Source organism: Solea senegalensis, linkage group LG6 (assembly GCF_019176455.1).
Source record: "Solea senegalensis isolate Sse05_10M linkage group LG6, IFAPA_SoseM_1, whole genome shotgun sequence".
Taxonomy (NCBI): domain Eukaryota; kingdom Metazoa; phylum Chordata; class Actinopteri; order Pleuronectiformes; family Soleidae; genus Solea; species Solea senegalensis.
In genome coordinates, this window is record NC_058026.1 from 26,279,398 (window position 1) to 26,293,925 (window position 14,528).

A 14,528-nucleotide genomic window follows, 5' to 3' on the forward strand; every position below is an offset into this window, starting at 1 on the left:
GTCTTTCGACAGTGCACGCAGGAGTCGATGATGCTTCTTGCAATTCTTGGCCCCTGTACTACCCATGCTTTGGACCTCACTCTGAGGAGTGTGCCAGCGATGCCTTCATGGTTGGCTCCGTGGGCTTCCCGTGCGAGCAGGGTGCTGATCCAGGCATTATATGGGACCAGGGGTACTCCGGGGTTTCCCCCGGTGATGGCTTGGACTCTGCCGTAGCACCGCAGGAGCCCCGACGCTTCGTCCTTGTTGACGACGAGTCTGTTCTTTATTCCCCGCCTCACAGTGTCTCTGATGACGTAGCGGGATGACGTAGGGGGATCTTGGAATGCAGTTTCAAGTTCGGTCACTGTCAGTTCTACCTCCCACTTTGCTGGAATAGGGGCTCTCCCTATACGAGCAACGCATTTCTTTACAGCCTTTTGGGCGTGACTGACCCCTCCACAGAGCTTAGCTAGAGGGTTGTACCTTTTCAGACCCACTCGGACTATGAGTGTGGCTCCCCCCAGTGTCTCATCTTTCTTGGTCTCGACAGGGATCGATTTCGTCTCATATCCTGCCAACTGGAGCCCTGCTAGAGACCTGCTATCGCCATCTGTGAAATTCCGGCCTTCACTGCCAGAATTTAACAACTTCTGCGCTTGGGTTCTGATGAGAGCTGCTGTAAAGTCTTTCTTCTGGAGTTTACTCACTGTCTCTTTAGCATCAGCCGCCACTTTTGCTGCAGATTCCATAGGCCAATCTTTCACTGGACTAGACAGGAACTCGGGACCCTTCTGCCACACGGAGTTTTCGTCTAGTCGCTTGGGTGAACACCCTCTCGTGACGAGATCAGCGACGTTGACTTCACCTGGGATCCACCACCAATCAGTTACGGGCCCAGCCTTCTGGATCTTCCCGACCCTATTTGCAAAGAATGTTTGAAATCCGTAACTGTCTCGCTGGATGGCTCCCAGCACAGTCTGACTGTCTATGAAGTGGTACCACTTTTCTACAGCCAATCTTCCATGCTTCAGCATGTATCCCTTCAGGCGTGTGGCGAAGACAGCCCCACAAATTTCAGCTTTGACAGCTTCGCCTTTCTGGTTCAAGGGGGTTAACTTGGCCTTTGAGTCCACCAACCGGGTAACTACACCATCTGACGTTTCCCATCGCAGGTACAGTACGGCGCCGTAAGATTCACAGCTTCCGTCAGAGAATGTGATTCCCCAGGGCTCGCCCCTCCAGCCGGAGGGTGTGAGGCTTCTGTTGAACTTGATGCTCCCCAAGCGAGCGTACTCCTTGAACAGCTCGATTGCTTTCCCCCGGAGTTCGTCAGAGAGGGACTCATCCCAAGTGTCCTTAGTGAACTTGCCAGCCTCCTGGGAGGCCTTCCTCACGAGAATCACACCTTTTTGCTTCACAGGTGTTGTTAGGTCGATGGGGTCGTACAATCCAGTGATCTGGCTCAGTAGGACCCAACGAGTTAATGGGTCTGGTGCTTTTACATCCACTTCTCCTTTAGTAAGGAGAGTCATTTGGTCAGGCTTTGCCTCGTCCTTCCTCCCACTTTGACCAGACCGGACCCAGGGCTTGAGGTAGAAGCCCCTTGCTTTCAGGATCTTCTCCACTCCCTCAAGGATCCTCCTCCAGTCGACCGGCTTCTCATGGTAGCTAGGTCTCTCAGAAGTGTAAATGGGGATTGGCTGGCTGAACTTCAAAAGCTTTACTCCTGTGAGTAATGACTTTTGGCCTTTCAGGAAAGGCGCCAGGAACAATAAGAGCTTCTCGAAATGGTTTCCCTGGAAGGCATAGTTTTTGGGGCTGCTCACATGCGCAAGCCACTGTGTTAGCATTTTCTCAGAAAGTCTGCTCTCTAAAGACGGTATCACCAGGTGCTTCTGCTCTTGTTCAGTGAGCTCTGGCTCCAATGAGCTGTGGCTTCTCTTCAGTTCCTTTGTCTGAGCCTCCAAACCTGTCTGGTTTGGAGTTAGCAGTGGTGTGGTTAGCAGGAGTTGGCTGGTGTTGGTAGCCAAGTCCTCCTGTGCTAAGCTCAGTCTTTCTTCTGGTGCCTTGAGGTCTTGATGCAGAGTAGACTCTTCTGACTCTTTCTGGTAGAAGTCAGACTGAAGCTCAGTGAGATTCTCCTGATTTTGCACCAAGGTCTCCTGCAGCTCTGCAGTTTGGGTCTCTTCTGGTGCCTTGAGGTCTTGATGCAGAGTAGACTCTTCTTCTTCTGACTCTTTCTGGTAGAAGTCGGACTGAAGCTCAGTGAGATTCTCCTGACTTTGCGCCAATGTCGCCTGCAGCTCTGCAGTTCGGGTCCTTTCAGAGCTCAGCAGCTCAGGCATCTCGGCCCTCAGTTTACTCTGCTCCTCTACCTTCTTGACATTGACTTCCGTTACTTTCTGTAACTCTGTCACTTGACCCTTCAGTCTCTTCTGCTCTTCTTCGATGGACTCTGTGGGACCCGCTTGCACCTGGATACTCTCCCAGTCAGCTGTCCTGCTCCCAGACATCTTAGGCAAGCTAATCGGTGTGATCTTTGCTTTGGGTCGGGCCCACTGAGAGCTGACTTCTTCCCCTGTGACTGTACCAAAGTTGCTGGTGGGCACAGTTCCCCTTTGTCCCATGCTGGTGTTGGTGGGAGCAGTGTGAAACCTCGGTGGCCATGGTGTACTGGTGAGGGTTGGAGGCTGAGTAAAGCTGGCAGTGGGTCCATAATTACGTTGTTGAGGCTGTTGAGGAGGTTGATGAGGGGGACTGGTGCCAGCAATGGTGCCCTGCCTGATAGCTGAGTGGGTGTGAACAGGTGGGGTGGTACTAGCACGAGTTACTGGTCGGGTATGCCCATCTCCCCGTTTGTTATCCCGGCGGCATGACCACTCATCCATCAGTTCCTCCTTTTTAATTTCCAATGTTAAAAGAAGTCTCCACTTTTCTTTCCCGTATGGCCGATAGTCTTTCCAAACATACACAGCGTCTCTGAGTTCTTGGAGTTCCTGATCCAGTCCCTTCCTTCTGGCCTCTTGCTGACACTGCTGTAGCGCACTTTTCCTGCCGAGTACCTCGGCCTGGTCGAAAGCTAAATTGAACCGTGCCACAAGGGTGCTTATTTCTGGCTCAGCATCCTTAAACCACAACATTTCCATTGTCTCATGGTACCTTTGCCCAATGGCGTCCCTCTTTGTCAGAGTGTCTCTTAACTCACAGTTGTCGTCCGTTGAGTCTATTTGTTCCAGTTCTTCGATATATTCACTGCAGGCGCAGACGAAAGTATCATAGTCGTTCTCCAACCCTGCCAACTCTTGCGACAATTTTCCTGTGCCTAGACGACCAGCCTTGAAATTAAGGCAGTTTATACGCGTCGTTAGGCTCCGCTGTGCATTTGATCGCTTCCGTTGTAGGTCTTCCAGGTCTGGCTTGTCGTCTGCCATTTTTGTGTTCTTTGGACTCCGGAATTGGAATTGTTCAAAGGATTTGACTCTCTGGTTCGTTGCCAGTGACTTGGTTCAAAGGATTCAGTTCTTTGCAAACGACACGTCTATGAGTGGCACACGGATGTCAACGCCCCCAACTGTCGACGTGTCAATGTCACAGTCTGTGAGGCTCTTCGCCCAGAAGAGCTCGTTGTTCCTTGTGCAATCCTCACAACCTTATTCACGGCTGCTGCACTTCTTTTAATCCTCTGTGAGGCTCTTCGCCCAGAAGAACTCTGAATTCCTTATGCACAACCTTATTCACGGCTGCGTTGGCTCTTCTGTTCCAGCTTCTCCTCTGTGAGGCTCTTCGCCCAGAAGAGTTCTGAATTCCAAGTGCACAACCTTATTCACGGCTGCGTTGGCTCTTCTGTTCCAGCTCTTTAGTAATTCACGACTGATTCGCTTCACCAGCGTCCTGGTGCTCCACGATTGTCGTCCTCCGCTCGGCTGTCCGTACTGCGCTGATACGTTGCCAACAACGGTTTTATAACTGTCCAGATTTCTGCTGGCTGGTCTTCCCAGCTCAATGCTCCCTTCTGGAAAGGGTGACCAGAACAAGTACGGCGGGCACAACTCGACTGTCTTTCTGTAGGTTTATTCCACATACATAGTTAAGCAGACGTCAGTTAGCAGTTAGTCAGTTAGAAGTTGGAAGTTAGACAGTACCTTGTTGGTGGTAGAAGTTAGACAGCATCCTTTTAGCTACTAACTACAGTCAGTTAGACAGTCAATCAGGTTATAAAACCGACAAGTCGTACAGGTTCTGATGATAGATGGATTTACAAAGGCGCATACGAAAGCAATACATAACAAAACATGGCTTTGACGATGCACCTTAAAGGCACTTTAAAGGCAACGGTGCTTTGATACCAGTTACAACAATGAACAGATAAATAGAATGAAAGACAAATAGCTTTGCCTGCTAGAAAGTTCTACATGCATAGTTATATGAATTAAAAAGGTCATAGAAAAGTAAGGTATATAAATGTTGTGTGAACGTATGTCAACTATTACCTGGCATTGGTTTATGAAAATGTTAAAGGTAAAGCTTCTTCATTTTCAGCCATTTTCAATCATCCACCTGCTAATTCCCACATTTATAATTTATATAAAGTTAATATAAAATATGAACTTTTCAGGACACGTCATTTTTAAAGGCTCAGCCAGCAGCGGTGAGATTAGTTTAGAAGTCAGAGGAAAAGTTCGGATCACATCCAGATATTATTTCACTATTTCACCATCTTTCTAAAAGACACTGATTAGCTTCTCGAGCGAGATCAGACCATAAAGTGACCCATAATCCACTGTTCCTTACCTCAGCTCAGACACACTAAAGTATGACTTTTTTGTCAAATTTTGGACAACTTTCTAAAGGCCATGAGATGACATCATCATTTCCCCACAGTAGTGTATTAGTATTATACACAAAAAACAGTGTTTCCGTACTCACATGTAGATTATAGGCAAAGTCAGTAAAGATGTTGGTGGATGTTTTTGTGTGAGCAGTTTTTTACAAACACAACCACATCAGAAAACATCAGTGACACACAGAGTCACAGAAGAACCAGGTCATTGGAGCGGCTCAGTGAACATGGTGTTGAAGGTGTGCAGGCGGATCCGCGTCCCCCGACGCGCTGTACAAGGACAGAGTCCTGGCAGGACAGTCCAAATACACAGCTACTTTGTGAGAGGGTGAGGGTGGGAGAGGACACTGATCACTGAACATCTGTGATGGACAAACACTCACACTTCACTTCTTCAGACCAGGTTTAAGTCTCTGTTCTCCAATATGTTCCAGTTTGGAGGAGAAAAAAAGGAAGGAAACTTCAGACACTGAGTCTGTCCAGAGGAATAAGACAGGTGTGAGACAGGGGACTTTTGAAGAAGCCGTGTGTGTGTGTGTGTGTGTGTGTGTGTGTGTGTGTGTGTGTGTTTAGTGGGAGGAGCTACAGCTGAGACACATATGCAGGTGAAACACAAACTTTATTTTCCCACAAACAAACACCTGAACATTAAACGTCAACATAAATATGTCCTTCATTAACATAAACAGGGACAAGTCCCGCCCCCTCTGTCTGGTTGGCTGAATTAACTTAAACATTCAAACACTTTAAACAGGAAGTGATTAAATAATGGCTAACACTTTAAACTTCTGCTAGCATTAGCTACATGCTAACTGTGAGCTGAGTTTTTAAGGGGGTGTGTCTTAGATCGTGGGGGGGATGTAATGAGTGGCTGAGTGGTGTGGGGGCGGGGCTGTGATGTAAGTGACCATGTGAGCAGGGTTGGGGGCGGGGCAGTAAACACGTGGGGTGTGGCCTCCAGTCTGGGGGTCCCCCAGTGGGTGGAGGGGGGGAGGCAGTGGTAGGAGTGGTGGGGGAGGTGGGCAGGGTGTGGAGCAGAGGGCAGGTACGTGGTTATGGATGGAGCTTCGTAAGGCAGGTGCAGCATCGGGGGAGGAGGGAGGGTCGTCTGCTCCGGGTACAGAAGAGATGCAGAGGGGGTGGAGCTGGGAGGAGCAGAAGGGGCGGTGCTATCTATGGATGGGGCAGAGCCTGTGGAGGGGAAGGAGACAGAGCAAATCAGGCAGTGAACATCAAGATCACGTCCAAACAGCTGTGATATCACCACTGACCGCTGCAGTGTCCGTCTGTCTGTCCCTCTCCAGCCCTAGAGGATTCTGGGTAAGAGGAGGAGGGCTGTTGGGAGCTGCGACCGGTCTCATGATACAATGAGGGAGGCCCTGTGGACAGAAGAGGGTGGAGTCAGAGGTGCAGAGAGGATTCAGAGGAGCAGGGTGGAGACAGAGGAGCGGGGAGGAGTCAGAGAGCAGGGCAGTTACCGTGCAGTGTGTCCTGGCTCAGGTAGGGGGAGTAGTGATGGTAGGAGTAAGAGGAGTCAGGCGAGGGTGGAAATGCCTGCTGCTGCTGCTGCCAACAGCTCTGATGGTACCACTGTAGAGGGGGCGGAGTCAACTGCAACTCCTGCTGAGTGGGTGCGTACGTGTGTGTGAGAGAGTGTGTGTGTTACCTGGACTCCTAAATTGAAGTAATACTGTAGAACTCTGCAGTCTGCGCTCACACACATACACGCACACACACACACACACACACACACATTAGTGATGTCACAGTGAGAGTCTAACTGTACATTTAGACCTTAGAGACCTCTGACCTCTTGGTAAGTCACTGCCATTAGGGTCGTAGGAGTAAGGAGGTGGAGTCACCACAGTGCAGAGAGGCTCACCCAGCTCATTAGCCAACCAGGGAGAGGCAGCAGGAATCGCCATGGCAACTGAACAGGACACACACACACACACACTAGAGTTCTCAACAGGCCTGAAAACTGTAACCGACCCGACCCGCGGGTCTTTAAGCCCGAACCTGCAGTGTGTATGTGTGTCTACCTACAGAGTGTGTGTGTCTACCTACAGAGTGTGTGTGTATTTAATTTTTTAAATTTTAATTTTAGATACTTTATTAATCCCCTTAGGGAAATTATTCTCTGCATTTTGACCCATCCTAGAATTAGGAGCACTAGTAGCGCCCGGGGAGCAATGGGGGTTGGGTACCTTGCTCAGCCCTTTCGACCTGGTGGGGACTTGAACAGGCGACCTTCTGGTTACAAGCCCAGTTCCCTTTCCACTTGGCCACAGGCTGCCAAGAGAGATTGTGTGTACCTGAAGTGTGTATGTGTGTCTACCTGCAGAGTGTGTGTGTGTGTGTGTACCTGCAGTGTGTATGTGTGTGTACCTGCAGAGAGTGTGTGCACCTGCAGTGTGTGTGTGTGTGTACCTACAGAGTGTGTGTGTGTGTGTGTGTACCTGCAGTGTGTATGTGTGTGTACCTGCAGAGAGTGTGTGTGCACCTGCAGTGTGTATGTGTGTCTACCTGCAGAATGTGTGTAGTGCAGAATGTGTGTGTGTGTACCTGCAGAGTGTGTCTGTGTGTGTGCAGTTGTTGACAGGTGAACAGCTGCAGGAACATGGGACGATGGAGATGATGGTGAAGATGATGAAGATGAAGGTGAAGAATCTATGATGGCTAATGGTTTCACAACCTGAAAGACACACAGACATACACACGTTAGTGATACATAAATATTAGTAAATGTAGTTGTTACATGAAATGGTGTAGAAACATGAGTGAGTACCTGCATCAACCGGTGTGTGTGTAGTTGTAGTTCATGTCTGTGTGTGTACCTGTTGTGTGTGTAGTTCATGTCTGTGTGTAGTTGTAGTTCATGTCTGTGTGTGTGTAGTTGTAGTTTATGTCTGTGTGTGTACCTGTGTGTGTGTGTGTATGTCTGTGTGTATGTGTACCTGTTGTGTGTAGTTCATGTCTGTGTGTGTAGTTGTAGTTCATGTCTATGTGTGTGTGTAGTTGTAATTCATGTCTGTTTGTGTGTATGTCTGTGTGTGTGTACCTGTTGTGTTGTGTGTAGTTGTAGTTCATGTCTGTGTGTGTACCTGTTGTGTGTAGGTAGTTCATGTCTGTGTACCTGTTGAGAGTTGTAGTTCATGTGTGTGTACCTGTTGTGTGTAGTTGTAGTTCATGTATGTGTGTGTACCTGTTGTGTGTAGTTGTAGTTCATGTCTCTGTGAGTACCGTTGTGTGTAGTTGTAGTTGTCTGTGTGTGTGTACCTGTTGTGTGTAGTTGTAGTTCATGTGTACCTGTTGTGTGTAGTTGTAGTTCATGTCTCTGTGAGTACCGTTGTGTGTAGTTGTAGTTCATGTCTGTGTGTGTGTACCTGTTGTGTGTAGTTGTAGTTCATGTCTCTGTGAGTACCCGTTGTGTGTAGTTGTAGTTTATGTCTGTGTGTGTGTGAGTGTGTGTGTACCTGTTGTGTGTAGTTGTAGCTCATGTCTTGTCTCTGTGGAGATTCACTCGTTTCTTCTTCCTGTTCATTCTTTCAATCAGAAAAAAAACATTGATCAAAGAAGAGGTGAACAATGTGCTGATTCATCAAATCATGAAATGATGATGGTGAAGAAGATGATGATGATGATGACAGGGCAACCTTAAGAACACAGTGACCTCTGACCCTGCAGGACAGGTGTATTACCTGGTTGTTGGGGTCAGCAGTGTAAACACCTGAAGTCTGGAAGCTGTCAGTCTGAGAACTGAAGATGAAGTCCTCAGAGAAATCAGCTGACACACACACACACACACACACACACATTTTATTTTCATGTCGGCCATCTTTGTTTACTGATATTGACGTTACAATGTTCTCCATCTCATTCCTGTCATATTTGTAAAACACTGGTTTCCTGTGACTCTTTCAGAATAAAGGTCCCTAATCTCATTACTGTCATGTTAGTAAAACACTGGTTTCCTGGGACTCTTTCAGAATAAAGGTCCGGCTGTGTTTCACCAGTGAAATGATTTTAATCTGGAGGTGAAACAGTGAAAGCTGTTAACGTTGTCTAATCGCATGAATTAACAAATCAGACAAACTGCATTTGAACCGACACGGATCAAAGATCTGATCCAAAGACCAGAACATGTGTTGTTGGTTTATGAGGTTTAATGATCCTGTTCTGTAGCTACTACAACAATGCGTGGTTAAATACGTAAATGTGTGGTTAACTCTGTACAGGCGTAGTTAACTTGGAAACTCACCATGCTCCTCCACGGTGCTCGTTTCCTCTTGCTCTTCCTCTGACGAACACACAGGGGAATTTCCAGGCAGAGCAGTGGAGGGGAGGGGCCCAGTGCTTCTCTGAACTCGATAGGAGGAGCCTGGAGGAGGGGCTCCTATGTTTGGGGGTGGAGGAATAGCCGAGCCCTGTGAAAGGAGTCTGTCTGAGTTCGTATTCATTTCACTATTATCCTCATCAATAACCGTAAAAACTCTTCACTAGCTTGACTAATAAAGCTTCACTAATTTTTAGATTTTGATCATGACGTAAATATCGCATAAACATGAGGAAAACAAATGCTCTCCCACCGGCAGCGGTGGGAAAACGCCGTCGCTGGCGTCGTCCAGCTGGTAATAAGCAATGGCAGCATCTAGATCTGCTGGCTCCTCCCCCGTCTCTGCAGGGAAACCAAACTGACACTCTTTGTTGAGCGCGGCGACGAGCTGACGGCGGCTCCGCCTGAACAAACCACACAACCAACATCACCACAGGGGACGCCATATTCAGACTGAGCTGCATCAATACAATGTCATCTATGAGATTTCGCAACCATGTTGCCACGGTTACCATGTGTGCAACAATAATCAGCTGATGTCAAACCCTGACCTGAGTCTGCTGCCCCCAGTGGTCATACTATGATAGTTAACCCTAACCCGCATGATTATTATGTCATAGTTAACATATGATGATGTCATAGTTAACGCATGATGTCATAGTTAACACATGATGATGTCGTAGTTTACACATGTCATAGTTAACGCATGATGTCATAATAAACGCATGATGCTGTCATAGCTAACACATGATGTCATTGTTAATGCATGATGATGTCATAGTTAACGCATGATAATGTCATAGTTAACACATGATGTCATAGTAAACGCATGATGTTGTCATCGTTAACGCATGATGTCATTGTTAACGCACGATAATGTCATAGTTAACGCATGATGTTGTCATCGTTAACGCATGTCATTGTTAACGCATGATGTCATTGTTAACGCATGATGATGTCATAGTTAAAGCATGATGATAATGCATATCATAGTTAACACATGATGATGTCATAGTTTAACGCACAATGATGTCATCGTTATAGCATGACGATGTCATAGAGTGGTTTACCGGGACCTGAAGGCGTAGTTATCGTAGTCATGGTAATAGCGTCTTCCAGGATGGTAGTAGGTCAGCTGAGGACCAATCAGGTGACGGTTCAGGAAACGTGTGGAACTTCTGACCACAATCCCAACACACACACACACACACACACACACACACACACACACACACACACACAGGGAAGATCCTTAGTTTCACTGTAAAAAGTCGTCAGTCACATGACCTGATCAGGTGACACATGTGGTCACACCTGGTCGTTCCGTAGCGAGGAGCTCTGGGGGCGGGGACATGGTGGTGAGGGGGGGCGTAAGGGTCATAGGTCATGGTTCCAGGTGATGGAGGAGGAGGGGGGCGGGGATGACCTGCTGGCTGAAAACGAGGGGGCAGGCTGGAGGGGGCGGGGCCTCCAAAAGAAGAGGGTGGAGGCATCAGAAGCTCTGCCCCCTTCAGCCCACTGTTACCCCGAGACTTCCTGAAGTAACGATGGCGATGATGACGCTGACCACGGGAGTCTGAATCTGAGGGAGACGGAGACAACGTGAACTAGCCTGAGAGACGGAGACAACGTGAACTAGCCTGAGAGACAGAGACAACGTGAACTAGCCTGAGAGACGGAGACAACGTGAACTAGTCTGAGAGACAGAGACAAAGTACAGTGCAGTAAACTTACCTAGATCTCCTTTTCTGGATGGAGCTGAAACGTTCCAGGCAGGAACTGGATTGACTGGTTTTAGATCAGTCAGAGGAACCAGGTGTCTGGACAGAGACATCACAGAGCAGAGACATCACAGAACAGAGCAGAGACATCACAGAGACAGAGCAGGGACATCATATACTGTAGCAGAGACATCACATGTGTCTTACTTCTCTCCCAGTTCCTCGATGAACACAGTAACAGCTGATGAGTGTGTTCCTACTTCCTGGATGAAGGCGTTGTAGTACTTTCCCTTTGGCTCCAGACGCACCTGAAACACACATACACACACATGCTACATGCTAATGCTAACAGACGACTGTGTGTATGTGTGTGAGTACAGGTGCATTCATACCTGACACTTATCTCCCAGGAAGTACTGTCTCCCGGCAAACACCATGTAATCTGTCTTCTGCATCTCTGTCCACAAAGCACAGTAATCTGATTACCACAAGCAGTAATCTGATTACCACAAGCAGTAATCTGATTACAACCAACAGTATTCTGATTACCACAAACAGTGGTTTGTAACTTGTATCTCACGTCTTACCTTTACACGTGTCCTGCCACACGTCAAACTCCAGGTTCCTGTAAATGTCTCTGTCCAGAGACTTGATTACTTTGTATGGCAGAGACAGTCTGGAAGGAGGCGGAGCTTCTGCAGGAGGCTGTACAACAAACAAACAAACAAACATCAACACACCTGGTGTCTCCTGGTCCAGGTGTGATTAGACTTGTTACGCCCACCTTTGTGTCGTCCATCATAGATCTGTGTTTGTCGTCCACAGCACCAACTGACTCCACCTCCTCCCTGAGGGAGACAGAGACAACATGAACTAGTCTGAGCGAGACAGAGACAATGACCCCACCTCCTCCCTATAGAGGACATGAATACACACAGTACCTCTGTACTCAGGTGTGTGTATGTGTGTGTGTACCTCTGTCCTCGGTCCTCAGGTGTGTCATAGCCGAGGTCAATGTCACTACTTAATGATGGACTGTTTCTATAGCAACGACCTCCGATCCTGGAGGCCTCCATGGTTTGACAGAGCTCCGCCTCCTCTACGCCGAACACCTGAGTGTAGAGCAGCTCATACAGGAGAGCTACACACACACACACACACACACACACATTATATACTGCATGTATATATGTATATATGTATATATATATATATATATATATATATATACACACACACACACACACACACACGTCTCTCTCACTCTCTCTCTCACCCTGGCAGAGGGCAGCAGACGCGGGGTAACTCTTGAGATAAACAATGTCATAGTGACCGTTGATAGAGCAACACAGCATCACCTAGACAATGAGAACTGACAGTCAGCAATGACCAATCAGATGACGGCATTCATTTAGGGTCACATGACCTGTTCAGAGTACAGCAGGGGCGTGTTCTCATCATTCACCTTGTCCACAAAATTGTCCTCAGAGATCACAGTGGCCGGTTTCCCCGGGTAACGGTAGATGTGGAAGCACCGCCTACACACACACGCAGAGAGACACAGAGAGAGAGAGACACGCACACACACGCATGCACACACACAGTGTGTGATGTAACATGATGACATCATCACACCTGTGGTCACCTGGTGTTCCTTACCTATAGAGCTGAGACAGAGCCTTGATCTCCACCTGACCCACTGTTTCCTGAAAACAGACAGAGGTCACAGGAGCAGGTCAGAGGTCACAGCAGCAGTTCAAAGGTCACAGCTACTCACCTTGGGGTCCTCCAGACGCTCCAAATACTTTTCAAAGGAACCTTCAACAAACTGAGAGAAAACACACCTGTCATCAAATGGGCGGAGCTTTAGGCAGTGGATGGTTACATCATAGATTGTCTCGTTATGAGGTCACATGACCAAACATGAGCGAGGGGTCACGACCAAACATGAGCAAAACTCACCGGCTCAAAGTTTGATCTGTTTACGCTCATGAAGTCTGCACAATCCTGACGAATCCTCCGGTGGTAGTTCTGAGAATAGTACAACTACACACAAGTACACACACACATATATACACAAGTACACACACAAGTATACACAAGTACGAAAACACACACACACATATACACAAGTACACACTCACACACACATATATACACAAGTACACACACAAGTATACACAAGTACAAAAACACACACACATATACACAAGCACACATAAGTAGACAAACACCAGTACACACACACACACACACACACACACACAACTCCAGTACAGACACAAACCAGTACACACAAGTACACACACCAGTACAGACAAGTACACACACACATAGACGTACACACAGAGAAGTACACACATGTTGTTAGTGTACCACTAACAACATGTGTGTACTTCTCTGTGTGTGTACCACAGATAAAAAGTGTGAACTTCATCAGTTTCCATGGTAACAGCAGACTAGCGCTGTAGCCGTTAGATCTCTGTGTCTCTGTCTGTCTGTGTGTGTCTCTGCCTGTCTCTCTCTGTGTGACTCTCTCACCTGCTCGGAGACAGCTCGGAACAGACTGGACGCGTCTCGCGCCACCATCTTCCGGTACAGGCCCAGACTGGACAGATAGTCGTCCATGTTGACGAAGTACTTTTTCAAACCTTTCTGCATGTTTACACATACGCGCGTGTCCACACCTGTGTGTCCACACCTGTCCTCCCACACCTGTCCTGTGTCTCTGTGTGTCCGCCCACACGCTGCACACGTGACTCTAATAAAGACTAATGAGCGCGCGACGCCTCAACGACGCTGCTGCTGCTGTCGTCACAAAAATCAATAAATTGCCAGTTGCTATCAAAACAATAGAATTGTTTTCCGCAGCTTCTGGACTGTGTTTAAATCTGAAGACAGAAAGCGACGTCTCCCAGGTCTGTAACATACCAAACAAAGATAAGATTTCTGTAAACTTTCATTTGATTAGTGATAAGACAAAGAAAAAGCTTCATCAGTGGCTGCAGAGAGATTGATCCTTAAAAAGGTCGAGTACTGTTGACAAAGGCAGAAGGTTTATCCCGTCTTACACGTGCAGCTGCATTTACTTTTGTGTGTTTATAAAATAGAAAAAAATTCCACAAACAAATGCTCTTAGCGTGGTCGTTGATTTACAAACATAATTTCTCCCAACATAGGCGCTTCATCTGGAATAATTGGCTCATTAAGTATCTCTAGTATCTCAACTTATGATGATGGAACACTGCTGAATTATTCTGAATTCCTTCACACTTTTGGCATTCCATTCACATAAACTTGTCTCTGATTTTTCTTTATTGTGGAATGATGTACTGTTTGGTTTCCACGACAACATAAAAAACCTTCTTTTATTGCTTTTGCTAAGGAAACTGAACAGTACATCAAAACCATCTATGATTCAAAAAGTTATGCTCTATTTTTAATTTATTTATTTGAATCTCCCCCTGGCTCTGGTCTGTGTAATGTGTCTGTATGTATTAATGACTCTGTTTACGTATTGTTGTTTTGTTTCATAAAGGTTCAATAAAGATTTTATTATAAAAAACAAAACAAAATCAATAAATCTAAACAAACATTAAATAACCAATTACTAGAAATAGTACAAATACAATTTCATGTACAGTGTTTA

The 14,528-nt window shown here is 47.0% G+C and overlaps 1 protein-coding gene across 1 annotated transcript; it reads right to left on the minus strand.

Moving 5' to 3' along the window:
- Positions 1–5,422: 5,422 nt before the first annotated feature.
- Positions 5,423–13,598, minus strand: alg13 (ALG13 UDP-N-acetylglucosaminyltransferase subunit). The gene is given in 25 exon segments (XM_044027970.1): positions 5,423–5,789; positions 5,792–6,013; positions 6,094–6,201; positions 6,301–6,412; positions 6,489–6,529; positions 6,633–6,752; positions 7,388–7,517; positions 8,299–8,367; positions 8,524–8,609; positions 9,084–9,249; positions 9,412–9,562; positions 10,229–10,336; positions 10,473–10,740; positions 10,893–10,978; positions 11,087–11,187; positions 11,272–11,336; positions 11,467–11,584; positions 11,664–11,727; positions 11,855–12,020; positions 12,156–12,237; positions 12,345–12,417; positions 12,539–12,585; positions 12,657–12,707; positions 12,842–12,925; positions 13,421–13,598. Coding segments are annotated over 25 exon segments (2,763 nt in total). The 5' UTR covers positions 13,541–13,598; the 3' UTR covers positions 5,423–5,664.
- Between the last annotated feature and the right edge of the window lie 930 nt (positions 13,599–14,528).